Genomic DNA, 24895 nt, shown 5'->3' with positions numbered 1-24895 from the left:
TATCCCTGAAACTGTGTATAAATAACCTTAAAATAACACGAAGAAAATTTTTTTAAATATCAGTATTTTCAAATACTCTAATAGAGCAGTCATTTCCGTGGTTCGGTTAACCGAGAATCCGGATAAGTGGGGTCCGGATAACTGAGGTTCCACTGTAGGTGGTAATAACTTTTTTAAATTGAAGTTATGCCAACACGTGTAACTACGACGTTCGATAACAAACTATTAGTTATTGTTAGTACATCTAAATGACCAAATATCCTTCCATAGTCTGCTTTTATAACTCTTCTTGTAATAACCAAGTTCGCCCACACATAGTAGCCAACAATACATCGACGCCACAAACTTACGTGATCGAATATGTGATCTTTAAACATGAACAAAAAACATTTCATATACAAATTTTATGGGTCTGTCGGGTCCGAGAAACAAGAAATTTAGTTGAAGTGGCCTTAGTCTATATAATAATAAATTTAGTGGTCAGTGTCGTATTGGTGATTAATCACCTGCTGCAGGCTATTATCCTGCAATTGGTATGGTACATATCAGTTGTATCATGTACCCTTGTGATTTGCCTGATATGTACACCCACACCCTCGTTCCTGTGTACGTCGAGCTTCATTGTAAATATTAGGCAAATCACTCAGGCCCATCATACAACTATTATATAATATTATACATACAAAAATGTAAATTTAAAATATGTGTGATTCAGGAAAAATAGAAATAATTCTATTGTCCATGAATGTTATATATTCAATGTCCTCTGGAGCTTGAAGATGTAATATAAATTATGATTTGTTGTCAAAAATTAAATAGGAGTCATGTTTTAATTGCATGGAGATTATGTGTGATCGACCTCATACTATTTAACGGAAGAATGTGTAGTTAAGAATGTGTATAATAGTTCAAGGCCAGTGCCAATACCACCACATTTACAGGTATAACCATATATATTACACATGTAAAAATGGTTTAGTCAACAAGCACTCAACTCACCTCTTGTACACATTGTCACATTACCACTCCAGCTCCCATCACTTTGACAGGTTCTATTGTCACTACCAGTTAGCTCATAACCAGTGTTACATGTGAAACTACAAGTGTCTTCATAGGAAGGAACTCCATCACCTCCCAGTGAACAAGTGATCATTCCATTATTAGGATCAGTAAGTGATGGACAGGGAACTAGAAATAAAAATACAACAAGATGTGGTAAATACAGAAGTATGTTCTGTAATTGGCCCCCCTTTTCAATAGTGAGTGTAGAGAAAAAAAGCAGCCAAATCAACAGCCATTAAGTTTAAATTGATTACTTTAAATGCAGCAAGATTGCATAAATCAATGTTCAAAGACACTTACATTGTCAATTGTTCTTAAACATTCATTCTTGGCTGCACCAGATATCATTTCTTTAGTTGTCAGATACTTTTAGTTTTGTGAACAGCCTTTTGTAATGGATTTTTTACATGAGTTTACAGTTACTCTTTAAACATCTAGTGATATGGTGAAACATTGTAACAGTTAATTATACATTCAGTACCTAGAATTAAGAATTCTGTCATGCAGTAATGCATACAGCTTCTTGTTGTGGGGTTTATGTGAGGAGATCAACATACTCTAATAGAATAGTCACTGGGATATATAAGGGAAACTAGTACTGTACTAAAGTCTAATTTGAATAACCTATCAATACAACCATATGCACCTACTGACCAATTAAAATGTTGAGAAACCTGACATGGAATGTATATAGCAGACTACTGTATGTAACAATTTCATTCTACCTTTATGAAAATCTTTTACATTTTACAACTGGTAAATAGACACATAATATGACATTAAAAACTTAGGTTTCCATATTTTATAGTTACAAAGTACTGAGTAATATAGATTTTATTTACAAGCAGGCTAACATACCTCTTGTACACATTGTCACATTACCACTCCAGTTCCCATCACTTTGACAGGTCCTATTGTCACAACCAATTAGCACATAACCAGTGTTACATGTGAAACTACAAGTGTCTTCATAGGAAGGAACTCCATCATCTCCCAGTGAACAAGTGATTTCTCCATTATCAGGATCAGTAAGTGATGGACAGGGAACTGGTCAACATCATCATAGTGAATATGTAATAATATTCATACAGAGTGCATACAGTAAAGTGTGTACACTTACAACCATGCAACATGCAGATGAAACAGAATTACAATAAAGACATAATTGGATTTCATTGATGGATTTGAAGAGGACCAAAAACAGACCAACTGGGAGCTCACAAAACCAATGGGTAAATTAGAAGACTAAAGCTTTCATATAAAGCTGCACTTTGCATGCATACTATGAAGCTGTTGGTCAAAGGAGATACACTCTATATAGCTAACACTCCAACAGTTGACTCTAATAGATCAACCACATACTCTAATAGGACATTTAACTGATGCATGGTCCTTAACCATTGCAATGTATAAGCTTGATATCTCACACCACCCCATTATTATGCTCAAATTATTCCCCAGACACTTCTGAGCCAGCATCACAAAGATGCATACTTATAGAGCATTCATAAACTACCTTCATTAAGTTTTTAAACAGTTTTTGCTGCTTAATGTAGCTTTTTACCAGTGGTTCCATCATCAGTGCAAAGAATTTCTATCTTGTGATCTTGAGAAATATTCCTAGCAAAGTTGTGTTATAACAGTTTCTTGAACTTTGGTTCATAACATAAGTGTATGTGACTAAAGCAGCATTGACAGCTAGCTGGAGGGTCAGGGTGTAGCTAAGTTGGTTTGTATGAAACATACTTTGCTACAATCTAAAGGACTATTTTAAGTCTTCTGGGAAATCTTTATGATTAGAATTCCTCTGTTGGAACCTGAGGATTTTAATTGGCTTATGTATGTAAGTGTACTCTTTTGAAGTTTTTAAAAATGTTTCTGAGGCAGAATCTGCTTGATGGTGCATACAGTAGTAAACAAGCTACTGCACATACTCACCTCTTGTACAAATTGTCACATTACCACTCCAGCTCATATCACTTTGACAGGTCCTATTGTTATTACCAGTTAGCTCATAACCAGTGTTACATGTGAAACTACAAGTGTCTTCATAGGAAGGAACTCTATCATCTCCCAGTGAACAAGTGATTATTCCATTATTGGGATCAGTAAGTGATGGACAGGGAACTAGTTAGCAATAGCAAACACTTATTCAACTGATCATATTGTAACACAGTGATGTGTCGTATATAATTATAAGAAAGCCAACATGTATTATGTACAACAAAAATAAAACGAACAAATTTCACACATAATTACATACAGTAGTGCCTTTATGCAGAAGAAGTGATTTAAAAATGGATTTATATGGTAGGGTTGGCAATGAAAAATTAAACTTCTCCAATCAACCCTACCAAAGTCTATATCAAAACTGTAGGTTAATTCTCTTGCCATTTCTGTAGTGAACATTTAAAATTTTCACGGCTTTGAATAAAAATGGGTTGGTGACGCTGTCTAGTGTGCTTCAATATTTTCATGAATGGTACATTACACGGTGGTCAGTATACAGCAATTTTGAAAATGGATGCATATTTGGATTCTGCAAATTTCTAAATCATAGTGCAGATAATGTTAACAAAGAGTTTTTGCTAGTGCCTATGTCATCACAGTAGTGTGAACAGGAATATAAAAACAGTTTGAAGATGCACCTTGAGTTGATTACGATGAACTGTCACAATTTGTTGCTTATGGTAGCACAACAGTATGGAAATCAGGCACGATTCGAATACAGATCAAACTCACACTACAGATATTGCAAAATAACCATTTTACAAGAAAGCATACCCATTTAATTCCTTGGTAAAGTCCATGTACAGTTTAGAAGAAGATAAAACTTGGAAGAGCAAAGCAAATCAATGATTGAAAATGAAATTTGCAATGCTTGAGAGGTCTTACTGCTAGCAAGTCTCTAACCATTTCAAGGCCTCTTAGTGGATTTTAAAGGTCTCATTATCTTACAAAGATCAAAGCATATTATGCATACCATTATCTAAAATTGGTTTTGTCAGACTGGGTAATTGATTTGCTATGAGCAGAACAGAATAAATAGATATATCACAGAAATTCACCTTACTAGTTTACTAAAATCTAATTAAACACCATTGAATAAATAATACACCTGTGTAACAGGCTTGTGATTGAGATACTCTAATCTCCATAATAAAACATTCAAACAAACATATATTTCAGATAAACACCAAGACCAAGTTGCAGCATTTTTTTCTACAGTGAATATTATTCAAATGAGTTCATTGTATCACTGTATTTTCAGGATTTAGCTTTCTCAGATGCCCCTAGGGGATACTCCATATGTATGGTGACAATAAGAGATGAAGCCACCAAACTTGAAAGGCAAATTTCAGAGTACATATTTTATAAACCCTGGCTGGCTATGGTACATTTACACCTTGATGTGGGAGCAGTGCCGCCAGTTTCTTTTTATAAAAACTTAAGTTAAATCAATTGTGAGAGTTTATTATTGTTCATGTGATGAAAGTCATTTTTCTGACTACAGCACTCAGACGGAAGTGGTAGCCATCCTATGAGTTGAAAATGTTTGTTTAACTAGTGTTACAGAATATTCACAAGCATTTCCCACAATTTTGAACATTGACCATGCCAACTTTTTAAATAACACAAGGTAACCACTCTACAGCAAAGCTTTGCCCCTCTACATGTTTAGTAAATGCTGTAAACAGTCTGTAAACATTGCAGCAGCTTAAAGTACTTGTAAATTCATTTACGTAAACATTTCCATGATACCCTTAGACTAGCTCATTCATGTTAAGAAACATATTCATAAAGCTAGTTGCTGCTGACCCATAATTGAATACAACTTAGGCCACTTCAACTAAATCTTCTGTTTCTTGGACTGAAACTAGTTGAAAAGTGGGTCCGTAGGTAGGTATAAATAAAATAATAATACAGTGGAACCTCAGTTATCCGAACCCCTTGAGACCAGGGGTGGTCCATAAGTCTGAAAAGTCCGTATCCCTGAAACTGTGTATAAATAACCTTAAAATAACATGAAGAAAATTTTTTTAAATATCAGTATTTTCAAATACTCTAATAGAACAGTCACTACTCTAATAGAGCAGTCATTTCCGTGGTTTGGTTAACCGAGAATCCGGATAAGTGGGGTCCGGATAACTGAGGTTCCACTGTAGGTGGTAATAATTTTTTAAACTGAAGTTATGCCAACACGTGTAACTACGACGTTCGATAACAAACTATTAGTTATTGTTAGTACATCTAAATGACCAAATATCCTTCCATAGTCTGCTTTTATAACTCTTCTTGTAATAAACAAGTTCGCCCACACATAGTAGCCAACAATACATTGACGCCACAAACTTACGTGATCGAATATGTGATCTTTAAACATGAACAAAAACATTTCATATATAAATTTTATGGGTCGGTCGGGTCCGAGAAACAAGAAATTTAGTTGAAGTGGCCTTAGTCTATATAATAATAAATTTAGTGGTCAGTCTCGTATTGGTGATTAATCACCTGCTGCAGGCTTATTATCCTGCAATTGGTATGGTACATATCAGTTGTATCATGTACCCTTGTGATTTGCCTGATATGTACACCCACACCCTCGTTCCTGTGTACGTCGAGCTTCATTGTAAATATCAGGCAAATCACTCAGGCCCATCATACAACTATTATATAATATTATACATACAAAAATGTAAATTTAAAATATGTGTGATTCAGGAAAAATAGAAATAATTCTATTGTCCATGAATGTTATATATTCAATGTCCTCTGGAGCTTGAAGATGTAATATAAATTATGATTTGTTGTCAAAAATTAAATAGGAGTCATGTTTTAATTGCATGGAGATTATGTGTGATCGACCTCATACTATTTAACGGAAGAATGTGTAGTTAAGAATGTGTATAATAGTTCAAGGCCAGTGCCAATACCACCACATTTACAGGTATAACCATATATATTACACATGTAAAAATGGTTTAGTCAACAAGCACTCAACTCACCTCTTGTACACATTGTCACATTACCACTCCAGCTCCCATCACTTTGACAGGTTCTATTGTCACTACCAGTTAGCTCATAACCAGTGTTACATGTGAAACTACAAGTGTCTTCATAGGAAGGAACTCCATCACCTCCCAGTGAACAAGTGATCATTCCATTATTAGGATCAGTAAGTGATGGACAGGGAACTAGAAATAAAAATACAACAAGATGTGGTAAATACAGAAGTATGTTCTGTAATTGGCCCCCCTTTTCAATAGTGAGTGTAGAGAAAAAAAGCAGCCAAATCAACAGCCATTAAGTTTAAATTAATTACTTTAAACGCAGCAAGATTGCATAAATTAATGTTCAAAGACACTTACATTGTCAATTGTTCTTAAACATTCATTCTTGGCTGCACCAGATATCATTTCTTTAGTTGTCAGATACTTTTAGTTTTGTGAACAGCCTTTTGTAATGGATTTTTTACATGAGTTTACAGTTACTCTATAAACATCTAGTGATATGGTGAAACATTGTAACAGTTAATTATACATTCAGTACCTAGAATTAAGAATTCTGTCATGCAGTAATGCATACAGCTTCTTGTTGTGGGGTTTATGTGAGGAGATCAACATACTCTAATAGAATAGTCACTGGGATATATAAGGGAAACTAGTACTGTACTAAAGTCTAATTTGAATAACCTATCAATACAACCATATGCACCTACTGACCAATTAAAATGTTGAGAAACCTGACATGGAATGTATATAGCAGACTACTGTATGTAACAATTTCATTCTACCTTCATGAAAATCTTTTACATTTTACAACTGGTAAATAGACACATAATATGACATTAAAAACTTAGGTTTCCATATTTTATAGTTACAAAGTACTGAGTAATATAGATATTATTTACAAGCACACTAACATACCTCTTGTACACATTGTCACGTTACCACTCCAGTTCCCATCACTTTGACAGGTCCTATTGTCACAACCAATTAGCACATAACCAGTGTTACATGTGAAACTACAAGTCTCTTCATAGGAAGGAACTCCATCATCTCCCAGTGAACAAGTGATTATTCCATTATCAGGATCAGTAAGTGATGGACAGGGAACTGGTGACAATATTACAATGCAATTAAGAGTGTATAGATAACCTATAAGATACATACTAAAAATATGTGACCAAGTGGTGTTATCGTCTATTTAAAAGTATTGAGGAATGCCGGTTTTAAGTATTCAGTGTGTTGTAGCTAGCCAATGGATGAAGCCACATGTACCAAATTTTTACACATTTTACACCAATTCCTTATCTTCCAGAGTATCCACTGTACAAGTAGCCAACAGCTAAGTTTCTCACCATTTTAAATAGTTTTAAACCAGGGTTGACTGTATAAGGCAAGCTCCAAAAGGGGTGAGAGTAGGTGGCAGAAGGAAGGAAAGGGACTGTTTTAAAAATCTAAGAAAAAGGAGTAGGGATGAATTAGGCTAATTCATGAGCCAATCAGTTCTCAAAACTGGCTAATATGAAAGCATATTCACAGCCCGGGTCTTTTTTCAACACCACGGAGCTTTACAGCCCCATGCAGCCATTCCCAGACTGGCCAGAGTTCTATTAGGGTCCAAGACCGCTTGTAGAGATTGCCATTGTGCTTGATAAAAGCAGCAAGTATATAAAAACAAACCACTCAAGTCTAGCTGATGAAATTTGATAGTTTACTCATGTAGCTATGTAATCTTGGTGAAAGTCTGGGCGATAACACCAGTCTTCCCATATCCAGCCACATGAGATACTTTGTGTAGGTTAATACAATGAAGCATGAAACACATTATTATCTGGTGATTAGGCAACATTAGCATCATTGATGCACAGCATTTATGCATGATTTTGTAAAAGTGACTATTTTATCAACATTATTTGTCTGCAAATTTTCAGTTTATTGCTTTGCTTGACCATTATGGACATATTAAAGTTTCAAGTGAATACAATATAGCAAGTTATTTTCAAAGCAGAAAATTTCACGGAAGAGGCAGTCGGAATTTTGAAGATTTTAAATTTGAAGAATGCAGATTTTGAAGTCTGGGAAGATTTGCACTGGAGAGAAGACTGGGGGAATATCAAGTTGAGCAAACTCCAATCAGCTGCTACATGGCTCGCTCATGCCTATGTAGAATTGGCTGAATTGCAACAGAACCCAACAATGGCAAATCTATATCAGCTGTTTACTGACTGTTGTTGCTGTAGCTACTGCTTAACCATTGCAATCACTTACACTGAGCAAAACACAAGCGGTGATATGTGTACACCAATATGTGACTAGATTTTGGAAAAAAAACATCCAAATTGCATATTCGTACTTTTGAGATAAACGGTATAAAGAACTCATAACTTGCCAAGGATAGCAAGCATGTGTATGAAATTTTCATAAAAGATGCATCAATCTATTATCTTTCGGACCACTTCCAGTACTTGTAGCTGCTTGCAGAATTTCCCACCAAATAAGATAGAAAATCCGAGCAGTTGGACGAGTGAAGTAGTATCACAAGTGCTCACAAAGGGGTGGGGGTGGTGGGAAGGGAAAGAGATAGACTTTGAAATGGAGGCAGACCACGATTGGAGTCCAGACACGAGAAAACAGGGTTATACTGGCTGCTTAGTGGCTGATATGTAGCAAAATAAACATAAAAAAACATCTGGCCAACATTATCAAGCCATCCACCAACATACCACTGATTCTTGCCAAGCCAGACCCTTTACAAGGCCAGATACTGCCATTTGAGATCTCTGCACCACACAGAAAAGACATCTGTTAAAATCAACCTCAAGTAGTTTGAGTAGTACTGATTGTCAAAACTAGTAGTACGATAGTGTAGCTATCCACTGGTGGTGTTAGCTTGATTTTGTCTGATATGCAATTTGGATCGGGTTTGTAAAATCTGGTCACATATAATTATGTTTGATGAATTGATCACGTGAAGGTAAGTTACGTTTAATTGTACATGCATTTTTTTTCAAAAAATGACAGGTTTTGGGTATTTATTTTCAAAGACAAGAGCAAGAGCCTCTTTGAACTATTGGAAAATAAAAACCTGTTATACAGTGTTCAGTACATAGTGCTCTAATATGTAACATTTTGCTGCATCAAAACAAATCGTATTAAAATGATCATTTCATAGTGTTACTGCACTTCAAGAATCTTTCTGACTATTCTATAAGAGTATTTTGAGGTTTCAATTCACAGTAGGGTATACCTTTTCTTACTCCAAGAGGTATGTATAATAATAAGATCTGTATTAGAGTGTTCAGAGTTATTGTTAACCTCTTCAAGGAACTGTGGCTGAAATCTTGTCAGTGTTCAGTAGGTATAGGTTTTGTCTTTAAGACAATATATGTGCTTTGGTGTAACTATGGTCAGTGTTTATGATATTAATACTTTCTTCATAATGAAGTTGTACATACTATATAAACATGGAACCTAAACAATGAAAAAAGAAAATGTGCCAATACAAAATGTACTAAATTGCAGAGTTATATTAGAAAAACTATCTAATCCAAAACAGCCAAGCTGTAAAAAAAAGTGTGCGGCCCTCAAAAAGGTTATGGTGAAAAAAGATGTGAAAACTAAGGTGGCGGCCAAGAAATGGCTGTGATGGTAGGTTAATGGTAAAAATTTTAATAATGACAATTCAGGTGAATTTTTGTGCCGCTTGGTCTTGGCACAAAAATTCACCTTAATTGTCATTATTAAAATTTTTACCATTAACCTACCATCACAGCCATTTCTTGGCCGCCACCTTGGATTTCACATCTTTTTTCACCATAGCCTTTTTGAGGGCTGCACACTTTTTTTTACAGCTTGGCTGTTTTGGATTAGATTTCATTTCTTTTAGTATTTGTATATAGGCCGGCTTTGGGACTTTTTTAACCTATCTTTTTTTCTTTACAACAGGAAGAAGAAAAGATGAAGTAGATGTACTTTAAATATTTTATCAGTAAATGTACAAATTATATATATAATACATAATATGATTACAGAAATCTCCATGGTGGTTTCTTTGTAACTGAACACTCTACAAGGTGACTTCTTCTAGATGCTCTCTCTACAGGGTGAATTGCTTGTGGCTGAACTATCTACAAGGTAACTTCTTCTAGCTGATCTCTCTACAGGGTGATTTGTAGCTGAAATCTGTACAGGTGATTTGTTTGCAGCTGAGGTCTTTACAGAATGGTTTCTTTGTAGCTGAACTCTCTACAAGGTAACTTCTTCTAACTGATCTTTCTACAGGGCAATTTGTTTGTGGCTGAATTTTCTACAGGGTGATTTCTTTGCAGCTGAACTCTCTACATCATCATTTCTTTGTAGCTGAACTCTCTACAAGGTAATTTCTTCTAGCTGGTCTCTCTACAGGGTGATTTGTTCGTAGCTGAATTCTGTACAGGCGATTTGTTTGCAGCTGATCTCTTTACAGAATGGTTTCTTTGTAGCTGAACTCTCTACAAGGTAACTTCTTCTAGCTGATCTCTCTACAGGGAGATTTGTTTGTGGCCGAACTCTCTACATGATGGTTTCTTTGTAGATGAACTCTCTGCAAGGTAACTTCTTCTATTGATCTCTCTACAGGGCGATTTTGTTTGTAGCTGAACTCTCTACATGGTGGTTTCTTTGTAGCTGAACTCTACAAGGTGATTTCTTCTAGCTGAACTATCTCTTTCCATAGTTGCATGAACTCCCTACAAGGTAACTTCTTCTAGCTGATCTCTCTACAGGGTGACTTATTTGTAGCTGATCTCTCTACAGGATGACTTGTTTGTAGCTGATCTCTATACAGGTTACTTGTTTCTAGCTTATCTCTTGAATTCTCTTCAGGGTGACAGCTCTATTAGGATGACTGCTCTATTAGAGTATCTCGATCTCGTACTTGCTGCACCAAGTTGGATTTCGTGTTATAACTCCGTGGCTTTAAGTCTGATTCTTCTACACCATTGATGAACCTTTCTAAGATGATTACTCCATCTGTACAACGATTTTCAAAGCATTACCCCAAGCGGTTTATCTGGTAGGCGTGGCAAGCAGTCGTTTTTTATTAGCTAATCTCGATTGCATAATTGTTACACACTGTTGGTTTTTTCGTTGTATCTTCCTGGTTTTTAGCTCGATTTCTTTCAAACCACAAAAGGTTTGAGGTTCAATAGTTAACCTATTCACTCACCGATTTTCAGCTTCTTCCCATACGCGGTTTATCCTGTAGGCGTGACAACATATTGGTATTATTTTTCGTGAATAATCGCTCATAATTCTTTGCCTGTTTATCGTATTCCAGCCAAAGTTGGTACAGAGATGCGCCTTTATACCCCCCCTTCTGTGTGCCAAATTCCAAGACAATCGGATAACGCGTTCGCGTTTTATAGCAGTTTCTGTAAGTAGAAGAAAAATAAGAAGAAAAAACGAAGAAACTAAGCCAATTTTTGAAGTCGCATATCTCGGGAACGCTGGAAGCAATTTCGCTCAAATTTGGAAAGTGGAGTACTGAAGTTGGAGGGAGTGTTCACAGAAAAAATCGTCATGTTTCATCAAGGCAGCACAGAGCTACGGAGGTGCAAAAATTTCTTTTTCTTTCTTCCTATTAATCTACTCACGGGTGCTGCGGGCCGGCTTCTTGGGCCACACGACACACTACCATGTGTCTTGATTCCAGCCAAAGTTGGTACAAAGATGCGCCTATATACTCCCCATCTGTGTGCCAAATTTCAAGGCAATCGTATATTGCGTTCGCGTTTTATAGCGGTGTTTGTAAGTGTGCGAAAAGAGGAAGAAAAATAAGATGAAAAAAAAACGAAGAAACTAAGCCAATTTTTGAAGTTGCATATCTCGGGAACGCTTGAAGCGATTTCGCTCAAATTTGGAATGTGAAGTGCTGACGTTGGAGGAAAAAATCGTCTTGTTTCATTAAGGCAGCACAGAACTACGGAGGTACGAAAATTGCATTTTTGTTCTTCCTGTCAATATACTCACGGGTGTTGTGCTCCGGCTTCTTGGGCTGCACGATAGACTAGCGTGTGTCTTGATACTTCAGTCCAATACAGTAGTGAAAAAAGAGAGGTTGCATATATGCTGCAGTGGACATTTAATCTCTAATTCAGTCATGGTTATAGACTGAATGAAGTATAGGGATTAAATGTCCACTGGTATACCGTAAGCGTATTAAATTTCCTGGGTAAAATTCTCGTGGTTAGCCATAAAGACAGGTTTGCAAATGTATTAAATTTCATGGATATAATTTTTGTGGTTTAATCTTGACAAGCCAGTTTATTTTCTTGAAAAGCCGCGTGGAGCAAAATTCGTGATTAAGGTCGCGTAAAGGTTTAGCCACAGCTTAGCTAACAGCTTTAAGTGGTTGGCTACTCCATTTACGCTTGCATACTTATCTGGTACTAAGTAAATTGTAATTGTAAATTTTGGATAGAGGCATGGCCTGTACATCCAAATTGCAAACTGTTTTGTGGGGTTGACTTACCACAAAAGAATCTTGCATACTGGAATCAGAGGAAACAGGTCTTAGATACTTGAACAAGGCCATCTGTATCTATTCACGTGGTGAACATGCAGGTGCATGTGTCGTCGTCAGGTCGTATGTAGCGCATTTGGTGGCAACGGTTAATAGCATTGCTCAAGCTGAGAGGTGAGTTTCTAAGGATTATTTTCGTGGATTAGCTTTATGTGGATTAATTTTCGTGGTTCAGCTGCAAACCATGAAATCCACGAAAATTTATACACCACAAAAATTTCTACGCTTATGGTATCATATCGTATGCAGATGTATAGGCAACCTCTCTTCTTTCTATATAGCAATTCCCTACTTTTTAATCCCTAATCCAACTTAAAATTTTTCATTTTTCCTTCTACTTGTATGTTTAAATCTTTATCTGTACCACACAACTACGCAAGGTTAATTGTTACAACAGCACTAGCATTTTAGCATGGAGCAGTTACTTGTAAGCCTGTCATTAAAAACATGTTGGCTAGATATTTTATTACTGTGCCAAATGTCCTTGTTTATTTTTGTTATCTTCTGGATAAGAATTATTCCATCGACAATGGCAATATTTGGATTATTTAAAGATACGTGATTTGCAATCATTCTGTTACTGGAAAGCAAATTTTCATTGGAGTAACACTTAGGTAACAGTGGATCCTATAATTTTCAAAAATTGTGTATCAATTTTAACTTGTTGATGCATGTCTATCTGGAGCATAAAATTGCTCTTGGTGATCAGTGTAAATTCACTGTAGCCAATTGTTTATGTGAAAAGGAAACTTCCCTTTTAGGAGAAAGCTAATTCCAATTACTGTAATTTTAAAATGAAATTGTTTTAAAATTCATCTAGTGCTAATTATGCTAAACATACGTAAGCACATTAGCAAAAAATGGGATTAAAAGTTGACTGCTGATAAATGACTGCTTTATTAGAGTACCTAAATTTTCAGCTTTTTTAAGGTTTAAACTTTTTAAGTAGAAGTCAAATTATACTTTGCACCAAATAATCTAGAATATTTATTTGTTCACTATACATTATTCCTGAATTATCGCAGTATAATAGGTGTTCTTCGATTCCCTTTGTAAAAACTTTCAATTATTCATGATTAACTGTCTCACCTCTAATGAATAGAGGTGTAAAAATGTCACTAGAGAACTAAAGAATTTGTTTAGTTCATTTATTAAATTTTATGTCAAATTAAACTTGATATGTTAGAATTTCTTATTTTGTTAGCTGTCACTTTGAAATTACAAAAAATGCTGACCTTGCAGGAATCTGTGCAAATGTAAACATTGATTTTCAGATTCCTCATGCTCTAAGCTTTCCAAAAATGTATAGGTTTGCTAGTCCCCATAAACTTTGAACGAAAGTGTATTTTTTAACATAGTGAACCTGACTAAAACTTTGGCCGCTCGTATCTCGGAAATTGCTGGGGCGATTTTCTATAAAGTTGGAATGTAGACTCCCCTACCTAGCTGGCACGTCTGTAGCAACTTTGGTTTCAATTGGATAAGGAATCACAGAGTTACAAAGGTGTGAAAATTACGTTACTTCCTTACTGTTAATATACTCATGGTGTAGTGCGCTTGCTTCTTGGGCCACACGACACACTACCGTGTGTCTTGATATGCTAAATTACAGTATTTACAAATCCAATCGTCTAGCTGAATTAATAATAGCAATAGCATGAAAAAAATATACATGGTTGATTAATTGCCTATTTAGTTAGGATGGGAAAGTATTAACTGCAGGGCCGCCTGGTTTTTAGAAATAGCATAACATCAACTTGTTTTATGTAGACTGTTATATTAGAGTATCTGTTTTGTTTTTTACTTTATAGTAAATACTCTTAAATACTTTGAATCTAAAAAGGTCCATGCTATGACAGTCAGTCTATCTGCCTACCAATTTTTACCTTTTGTCAGTAGTTTACTTTGCAGGTATGACAAAAACTGGACTTGTAATTAAAAAGAAAATCTTGTAACTGTACACCACTTCTACCGATCTGTACACAAATCAGTAGATAAATGTGCTATAATATGCTCTTTATGCAAAATTATATCTTCTGTCCAAAAATTAAAAAAAATAATAAAAGATAAAGAAAAATAAAAAGAGTTTAAAGGCACATATCTCAAAGACAGTTGGACCAATTTAGCTATAGAAGACATTCTACCTCAAGGGATGTTTCACAAGACTATTTCTGTTTAGTCACTGCTGGTGTTTTATTAGTTCCTGTAAAATACTCTTGTTTATCACGTGTTGAAAATGAAGCGGGGTTCCAGCAAGAGTTCATAGTATTTATATGGGGGAGAGTATCCAACTGCCAGTATGGCCTGTACAAACACTCCATGTAAAGGTCACCTTTGATCAAATTATCACCTTTACTAGTGATAGAAAACTGTTGATTGGTGTTGATGAGATCATGCATGCCTTTTTTCTGTTAACAGGGTGAAGTGTTAATTTACACAGGGTGTTTAGCATGTGAAGTTAGACACTCTGTACCACAGTGGGTGCTTGTTCATTTGCATCATTAATGTGTCTGACATCATTATTTTTTTGATGCTGTCTGCAATATTAACGAAACACGTCACTGCAAAATAGTAAATATGCAAGTGTAAGGAAAATTTAACTACAGATCACAGAATAAAATAAGGGAACAAATGTTAACTAGCAAGGCTGTAGGTGTACATGACTTCCTTTGTTTCATTGCTTTTTTCTGTGATTCCTACTCAAACAAGTATAAGAAAAAATTAACAATTAAGGATCATAGAATAAAGTAGGGAAACAAGGGAGGTCGCCGACACCTGCATATGTTACTGAATTTGACAAAACAAGGCTTCGATGCACAAAGCTTTGTTAGGAGATATGGTGATTTTAAGGAATCATTGTGTAATAACTTCCCAGTGCCTACAGCTGTGCAAACAAAATTTGCACCAATTATTCATCTATTTACTAGCTATCACTGAGTGGGTGTATACATTTCTGATACCCAAAGTTTACCCTGTTTTGGGCAGCCTTTTTCGAGCAGGTAATGACATCACAGGTCGTACTAATAGGGTGGGAGGGTGGGGGGTGGTGGGTGGGCTTAATATAGGGGTATAAAATGAAGTAAGAAGACGATTGCAATCCAGAGGCCAAGTTTGGGCTCTCCTTGGCCCTCCATGGCCCTCAAATCACTCCAAATTGACTGAGAACACTATTGGCAAGCTCTCTGTGAAGTCCCAGTTCACTACACACCATTATCACAAAGTCATGGCCATTTAATGGCGCCAATCTCCCACTCGTGGCTTTGACAGGGCCGGAAGAAAGCTGCTACAGAAACCAGACTTGCCAGTGCTAAAGGAAGTACAGCGTGGAATATGATAGTGTATTAGACCAGCAATCCATTTCTGGTAAAAACGTAAGTTTGATTTTGTGTGTGTGGAAGCCTTGTTATATGAAATCTGGTCACATATATACTAGTGGACATTTAATCCCTAATTCAGTCATAGGTATAGACTGAATTGGGGATAGGCTTGTGTACACTATGCTTTTTAAAGTACCTATTATTCTTTCTGGCAATTCCTTTTTTATTTACCTATTATTCCCAGAATTATTCCCAACTATTCCTGGAGTAATTCCTGGAATTGTAAAAGTCAAATGGATATTCTTCTGTAATGTAGTGACACTACAGCAAGCACTATATTGGTCATTCTAATTGATGACTACTCATTCCCAACATGCATGCTTATATAACCATACATACATGCATATAAAGCACTCCTCCCCACTAAAAAAAAAAAGAGCTACTACTATAGACATGCATAAAAAATGCCTACTATAATCCAGTAAAGGAAAAAATTACAGTTCCTAAATGAAAAAAAATACAACTTGAGATATAACATAATCAAAGTTATTCAGTTAATTATTCCATTTCCTCAATCAATATCTTAGTTGGTATTCGAGTTCTACGTACAAGAACCTCAGAAACATTACTTGTGGCTTCATCACTTTCTTGTGATACAATTGCATCATTAGTTTGAGAGTCAGTTACTGGAATTACCATTTCACCTTGGTATCAGCAAGCCATGGGCGCATATGATCTACATGGGCCTTATGGACTTGACCATCTATTGTTACTTCATAAACAAGTGTCCCCAAACACTTGCTAACTTTGCCTTTGCACCACTTATCAGTAGAGTTGGGTCATAAATCACAAACAAAAACTTGTTGATCAACAGAAAAAGTCATGGAGGTTTTTCACCAACTTGTGCTTCAGCTTTTGCATCCAAACGTTCTGACAAACAAGGATGTACTAATGAAAATCTTGTATGTGGTGACCTACCAAGTAAAATATCTGCAGGAGTTCTTCCTGTGATGGAATGTGGTGCATTTCTATAGCTTGCTAGAAAACCAGAGATTTTAGTTTCAATACTCTCACTACTAGAAGATTTCTGTATAGCTCTCTTCACAGATTTTACTCCAAGTTCTCAGCCGCACCATTAGATGATGGGTGATATGGAGGAACGCGATGATGATTTACACCATTGGCATCCATAAATTGCTTAAATTCAGTTGACATGAACGGGGGTCCATTGTCTGAAACAACAGTAATTGGTAAACCATGGGTGGCAAACATTATCTGAAGTTTATCAATAGTTTGTTGTGCTGAGGTGGAACTTACCAAGTGCACTTCTGGCCATTTTGAAAAAGCATCTATTGCAACCAGCAAGGTGTGCTTTCCCCAGCTAGCATGGTCTACATGTATTCTTTCCCAAGGTAATTTGGGTACAAGCCAGGGGTGTAAAGAAGCCTTGGCTAGGTTGTCAGCTACAAAAGCACATTCTTCACACTCACGAGCCATCTCTTCAATATGTGTATCAAGTCAAGGCCACCAAATGTAGTTCCTAGCCAGTGACTTCATCCTTGTCATTAACATGTAACTCAGTTAATAACATCTTCTGGAGAGACTTAGGGATAATAACTCGTCTTCCCCAAATTAAGCAGCCATCAATTACTGAGAGTTCATTGGCCTTTCGATAATAGGGTAAAAGATCTTCTGATATCTTTGATGGCCACCTTCCATATTGCACTGATGTTAAAACTGTGGAAAGGTGTTTATCTTTGCTAGACTCTTTAGCTACTTGAGCAGCTGTTGCTGGTAATTCATCAAATGACATAATGACATGGACCTTATCAGCACTATCTCATTTACTGAAAATAGGCAATCGTGACATACAATCAGCACACTTATTTGATTTTCCTGAGATGAATTCAATCTTATACTGGTAGGCACTTAAAAGTAATGCCCATCGCTACATTCTAGCTGCTGCGAAAGGTGGAACATCTTCCTTGGGACCCAAGATTTTGGAGAGGTTGATGGTCAGTGACCAGTGTGAATTCTCGTCCACACACATACTGATGGAAACATTTCACTGCAAAAACAATCGCCTGGGCCTCATGCTCTATTTGAGCATATTTCTGCTCTGCTGGCTATAAACTCTGAGAAGCGTATGCCACTGGCTGATCTGAACCGTTCTGCATAACTTGTACCAAACGAGCACCCAATCCCTTAGGTGAAGCATCACAATAAAGCTTGATTGGCTTCTGGACATCATAATAGGCTGATGTTTCTTGCTCACAAAGTAATTGTTTAGCAGCCTCAAAAGCCTTCTGCTGCTTAGATTTCCACGTCCATTTACTATTTTTCCTCAGTAGCAAATAAAGTGGGTGAATAACGTGCAATAAGGATGAAAGGAATTTTGCATTGCATGTCATCATCCCAAGAAATAACTGTAATTCTTGCTTGTTCACTTGAGAGGTTGGATGCTCTTAATCCATTCCTCAGTTGGTTTGATTCCGTTGTTAGAAATAGAATGTCCCAAAAATTCCAACTGCTTCTGGAAAAACTGACATTTCGCTTTCTTGACATGCAGACCGTGATGACAAAGTCTGTCAAGTATCTTGCGTAAGTTTTCCATGTGTTCAGCTCTTGCGTGGCCCGTCACCAAATATCGTCAATACAGCAAACCACACCTGGAAGCCTTGAAGAACTTGAGCCATGGATTTCTGCCATAATGATGGAGCTGTCGAGATTCCGAAAGGAAGTCTTGTGTACTGAAAAAGGCCCATATAGGTATTGATTGTTAATAAGTGCTGACATTCTTTCTTCACCGCCATCTGCTTGTAAGCTCTTGCCAAGTCTAACTTAGTATAGGATTCTCCATTTGCCAGCATACTGAACATCTCCTCTGGTGTTGGGAGTGGATACACTTGTTGGAAAACAACTGAGTTAATGAAAATTTTAAAGTCTCCACAAATACGAATGCCACCATCTCGCTTGTGTACCACAACTATGGGTGAGGCCCATTCACTAGACTCGACAGGAACCAGCTCACCATCAGCCACGTGAGACCTTAATGTCTCCTCAACCTTCTCCTTAACTGCAAAGGGTACTGGCCGGTACTTATGGAAACAGGGTGTAGCTGATTCATCTACTGAAATAGTGTCTTTGAAACCACGCAACAAACCCAGCTCTTCACTAAAAACATCTGAATATTCAGCTAGTAATTCTTCAGTTTCTGATTGGTGAATACTGTCGGACTTCTTTACAAGTTGTGGTATTAAAATTGTAAGATAAATACCCAACTTTTGCATCCAATCTCTTCCAAACAATGGAAGCTTCCCAGCTATGTCTACTACAATAAATGTAGCTTCAATCCTATGACTATTAAATTCTACTACCACACAGGATTCACCATCAACTTTCAGTGGGGAATGGTCATACTGGTGCAGATTGTCTGATGATGGGTTAAGTTGACACACCGTAGCTAATTTTTCATTGAATATAGGAGTTGGAACTGTTGAATGTTCAAAGCCTGAGTGTACTTCCATCTCAATTGGCACCCAATTAATATTAACAGTAACTAAAAACTTCTCTTATGACTGGTTACCCAACTGAAAAATGCTGTGGAGGTCACTAGAACTACCACTGTCACATGAGTCACACATGTCATCAACCTCTACCAAGTTCATACCTATGCTTGCTTTTCAATTTTGAAGCCTTTGTTGTTTTTTGACACGGATTACAGTAAACCTTAGCTAGATGGCCAACCTTGAGACAAAACTGACATTTAGCATTCTTGTATCTACATGCTGATACCAAATGTCCTTTATAACCACAACGATAATAAACAGACTTATCACTACCACCCACCTGGTTGATTTCTGGGTTAGTCGGCTCTAGAGGAGGCTCCTGCATAGGTTTAGCTTCCTGGGCAACTACCTCAGCAGCTCTTACACTTTGAAGTGCTATATATACACTGAGACCTTCTCTACATAATGACACTTGCTATCATGATTATCACAAACAAATTAGTCCCTAATTGCTGTTTCCAGATAATTTCCAAAATTGCATGTCTTGGCTAGTCTCCGTAAATCGGCAATGAAATCTACCGCTGTTTCTCCTTTATTCTGAGAATGCTTAAAGAACTTAAACCTTTCGATGATTTCAATGGTCTTTGGTTGGCAGTGGCTACTAAATGTTCCATAATGGCCTCTAGTGTTAATTCTGAAACTGGTGTCGGGCTCGCTAAAACTTTCAACTTCACAAATGCTGCTTGTCCTTAAAGTGTAATAAACATTGTTTTCTTTCAACGGACAGCATCAGCATTTTCACCGCAAATGTTGTTGGCGAGGTGGTAAAAATCAAATCTCACAAAAATCTTCTATCAACTCCTTGACTGGTCAAACTCTTTTAAACTGCTATGCGCCATCCTTGTCGCCGATTTACAGTATGTCATGTAGTGCCACTATGTGACATCTCCTGCAGCTGAAAATATAACCACTTGTAAGCATAAATGTATACCCAAAGATCAAAAAAATCTAATAGAGCAGTCACAAATAAACTTGTCCAACTGTTCTATTAAGGTAAGTGACTGTTCTATTAGAGTATCTCGATCTTTTTGCTCAATTTTGTGCTAGCAATGATTGTGGATGTTCCTTTACGAATATTTCTGTAATACTACCATGAAAAATGTGTGAATTCTAATTAATTATTCTGGAAGATCATCCTATTGTTCCTGATTCTTTTTACCATTGATTATTCCAAAAATTATTCCAGTATAATGTACGAATGCCTAATTGGGGATTAAATGTTTACTAGTATATCTGCAGATGTAGGTAACCTCCCTTGTTTCCCTACTTTTTTCTATGATCCTTGATTTAGGGTCCACAATCAAAAAAATTGACTTTCACCAAATTACATTGCCTCATGCGCTGTGCACCTGAGGCATGATTGTTGTGTGGAGCAGAAAATTTAAAAACAGTTATTTGCATTTTGTCAGATACTAAAAGTGATGTTTCTGTGAAGACAACAATAGTGACTCAGGTTTCATGGTGGATCTAGCAATGGTATACTATGATAAACATCCCACAGTGGTAGGGAATGAATTTATAAAAGCTCATTTTTCGGATTGTAGACACAAAGATTTCACTAACAGTGAAAGTGCTTTACCCCCAGCGCTAACCAATCATTTGGTTTATATGCACTAATGCATGCATAGATGTAACACAGTGCATGGATCAGCTAATTTATCTATCCTATATGCAATAAAACTACAGCCACTCCTCTGATTTCTATTCATATGCACAATTAAAACTTCACCCCACTTAGTTAGGTGGAAGGAAAGTGCAGATTTTGTGCTGTGTACAAAGCAATATCTAAACCCTATGCCATATATTGAAGATTTTTAATGTTTCTTCTGCTGGCTGCTGGGTTGCTTGAAATTCAAAACTTTGTAAATCTTGGCATTTTGACTACAAAGAGCAGCTCAACACCAAGTCCACAACTACAGTCTTATTATTTCCACAGTGGGTTTGAATCAACTAAGGACCTGGAATTTATACACCAAGTATGGGAGAATATGTGTGCTTTATGTGAATCGCATGCAATTTTGTTTAATCACACGTTGAAAAGAATTGTGATTCCTGTTACGTGAAGAAAGAGTGATTTACTTTGATAGTACATATAATAACTTTTCACTATACCTAACATGTTGAAATAATTTGGTGAAAATAGATTTTTTGATTGAGAACCCTGTCTAATTCAACTTAAAATTTGTATTTTTCCTTATACACCTGTACTTATTTGTTTACTTTTTTTGTAACATTATTATGACTGGTGAAAACCTGCTTACAAATGTAGAGAATCCATCGAGGTATTACGAACTGACACCTTGGGCTGTTAGCAAAAGAAATAGGACACAAAGGAGGACAAATGTAAGTCCCATGATGTGTGTGCATGTGGTATGACAAAAAGTACCATCGGGCTGAAGTAATGTTGAACAGTGATTCAAGCCCGTATCCTTAGATGTTTATCGAGTTACACTTTGTTGATAGAATCAGGCAGGCAGGTAGGCCGGTCAGGTCAGGCCAGTCAAGGCAGGCCAGGCCAGGCAAGGCGGGCAGGCCAGGCAAGGCCGGCGGGCCAGGCTAGGCAGGCGGGCCAGGCTAGGAAGGCGGGCCAGGCTAGGCAGGCGGGCCAGGCTAGGCAGGCGGGCCAGGCTAGGCAGGCGGGCCAGGCTAGGCAGGCGGGCCAGGCTAGGCAGGCGGGCCAGGCTAGGCAGGCGGGCCAGGCTAGGCAGGCGGGCCAGGCTAGGCAGGCGGGCCAGGCTAGGCAGGCGGGCCAGGCTAGGCAGGCGGGCCAGGCTAGGCAGGCTAGGCAGGCGGGCCAGGCTAGGTAGGCGGGGCAGGCAAGGCAGGCAGGCAGGCAAGTACGCAAGGCAGGCGGACAGGCAGGCAGGCAGGCAGGCAAGTACGCAAGGCAGGCGGACAGGCAGGCAGGTAGGCGGGTTGGTGGGCAGGTGGGCAGGCAGGCAATAGAAAATTCCATTGAGTAAGGAAATTATAATATTGTAGAAATCAATTGGAAGTTTATTATTTATTATTTAATTTTGCTGTGAAAACTTCACAAACAGAAGAATATACACAGATATAATATAATAATTATTTAGGGTCATACTGAAAGCACTTCTGGGCTTGGTTAAACCTCGCCAAGGCATCAGGATGGTATTGCAAAGCTGTTTTTTGGATGATCAAGACACACTGTAGTGTATCGTGCGACCCAAGAAGCCGGCGCGCCACACTGTGAGTATAATTACAGGAAGAAAGTAAACGCGATTTTCACACCATTGTAGCTCCATGATTCCTTATCCGATTGAAACCAAAGTTGCTACAGAAGTGCCGACTAGGTAGGGGAGTCTACATTCCAAATTTGAAGAAAAGTTCTCCAGCCATTTCCGAGATACGAGCGGCCAAAGTTTGGGCTTTTTTTCCTCGTTTATTTCTTCTTCTAGTTCTACTTCTTCTTTTCGCACACTTTGCAAAATCCGCCGTAAAACACGAATGCGTGCTCCAACCGGGCTGAAATTTGGCACACGTAAAGGGCTCATTAAGGCGAATCTCAGTACAAAGTTTGGTAGGAATCCGATGAATATTTATAACGGAGTTATGACCGATTATTTACGTAAAATTAGGTCGAAGGTCTGTCACGCCCACAGGGTAAACCGCTTGAAGGAATGAGCTGCAAATTGCTATGTAGATGCAGTAACTATCGTAGGAGTACCTTTTTGTGGTTTGAAAGGAATCCAGTTAAAGGCCATCGAGATATGACACAAAACCCAACCTGTGTCAAAATTAAGCGATCGATTTTTATGAACAAAAAAAATAGTTTTCATGCCTACCAGGCAAACCGCTTAGAGCAGTGAGCTGAACATCGGTGTGTAGCTGGAGTAATTATTATAGAAAGTCTTTGCAGTAGTACAGAAGAATCGGATTACAAACCACTGAGTTATGATTCCAAAGCCAACTACGTGTAGCATATGCGAGATCGAGATACTCTAATAGAACAGTCACCCTAATAGAGCATTCAGCTACGTTTATAATTTACTCCATTATAGAATTATATTACATTGCAAGTTATTCTGTTGGGAGTTCAGCTACAAACAAGTCACCCTGTAGTCAGATCAGCTAGAAGAAGGTACCTAATAGAGAGTTCAGCTACAAAGAAACCATGATGTAGAGAGTTCAGCTGCAAACAAATCACCCTGTAGAGAATTCAGCTACAAACAAATTGCCCTGTAGAGAGATCAGCTAGAAGAAGTTACCTTGTAGAGAGTTCAGTTACAAAGAAACCATCGTGTAGAGAGTTCAGCTGCAAATAAATCCCCCAGTAGAAGTTCCACTATGAGCAGATTACCCAGAAGAGAGTTCAGTTAGAAACAAGTCATCCTGTAGAGAGATCAGCTAGAAGAAGTCACCTTGTAAAGAGTTCAGATACAAAGAAACCACCATGTAAGAGAGTTCAGCTGCAAACAAATCACCTGTAAAGAGTTCAGCTAGAAAGAAGTCACCCAGTAGAGAGATCAGCTAAAAACAGTCACCCTGTATAGAGTTCAGCTAGAAGAATTACATTGTAGAGAGTTCAGCTACAAAGAAACTACCAGATCAGCTGCAAACAAATCGCCCTGTAGAGAATTCAGCTACAAACAAATCACCCTGTAGAAATATCAGCTAGAAGAAGTTACCTTGTAGAGAGTTCAGCTACAAACAAATCACCCTGAAGAAAAATCAGCTAGAAGAAGTTACCTTGTAGAGAGTTAGCTACAAACAAGTCATCCAGTAGAGAGATCAGCTAGAAGGATCACCTTGTAGAGAGTTCAGCTACAAAGAATCACCCTGCTTCATCTTTTCTTCTTCCTGTGGTAAAGAAAGAATAGATAGGTTAAAAACCCTAATGCCGGCCTATGGCGGGCTTTGGGGTATACAAATACAAAAAGAAGTGAAATCTAATCCAAAACAGCCAAGCTGTAAAAAAAGAGTGCGGCCCTCAGAAAGGCTATGGTGAAAAAAGATGTGAAATCCAAGGTGGCAACCAAGAAATGGCTGTGATGGTAGGTTAATGGTAAAAATTTTAATATTCAGATGAATTTGGTGCGGCTTGGTCTTGGCACAAAATTCACCTGAATTGTCGTTATTAAAATTTTTACCATTAACCTACCATCACAGCCATTTCTTGGCCGCCACCTTGGATTTCACATCTTTTTTCACCATAGCCTTTTTGAGGGCCGCACTCTTTTTTTACAGCTTGGCTGTTTTGGATTAGATTTTCTTTAGCCAGTGAAACCCAAATGTCCATGAACCCTGATATACAGTACTACCATACCACATGATGTAAAATTTCAAATTCCTTAAATTTGTTTACTTATTCGCCACATTTTCTGCATATTCCCCCTGTTTTAAAGAATAGAGTGCACC

General features: G+C 37.5%; 1 protein-coding gene across 1 annotated transcript in view; it reads right to left on the bottom strand.

Moving 5' to 3' along the window:
• The window catches only part of LOC136254619 (uncharacterized), a 281340-nt gene that overhangs the window by 128599 nt on the left and 127846 nt on the right, over positions 1–24895 (bottom strand). The window contains exons 8-12 of the mRNA XM_066047363.1: positions 6990–7178; positions 6069–6257; positions 3001–3189; positions 1921–2109; positions 1000–1188 (exon numbers count right to left, since the gene is read on the bottom strand). Of these exons, the coding sequence (XP_065903435.1) occupies positions 1000–1188; positions 1921–2109; positions 3001–3189; positions 6069–6257; positions 6990–7178 (945 nt within the window). The remainder of the gene's footprint in view (positions 1–999; positions 1189–1920; positions 2110–3000; positions 3190–6068; positions 6258–6989; positions 7179–24895) is intronic.

The sequence above is a fragment of the Dysidea avara genome, chromosome 4 (assembly GCF_963678975.1).
Source record: "Dysidea avara chromosome 4, odDysAvar1.4, whole genome shotgun sequence".
Taxonomy (NCBI): domain Eukaryota; kingdom Metazoa; phylum Porifera; class Demospongiae; order Dictyoceratida; family Dysideidae; genus Dysidea; species Dysidea avara.
Note: the sequence above shows the minus strand (reverse complement) of the source record. Positions and strands in the feature narration are given on the sequence as shown.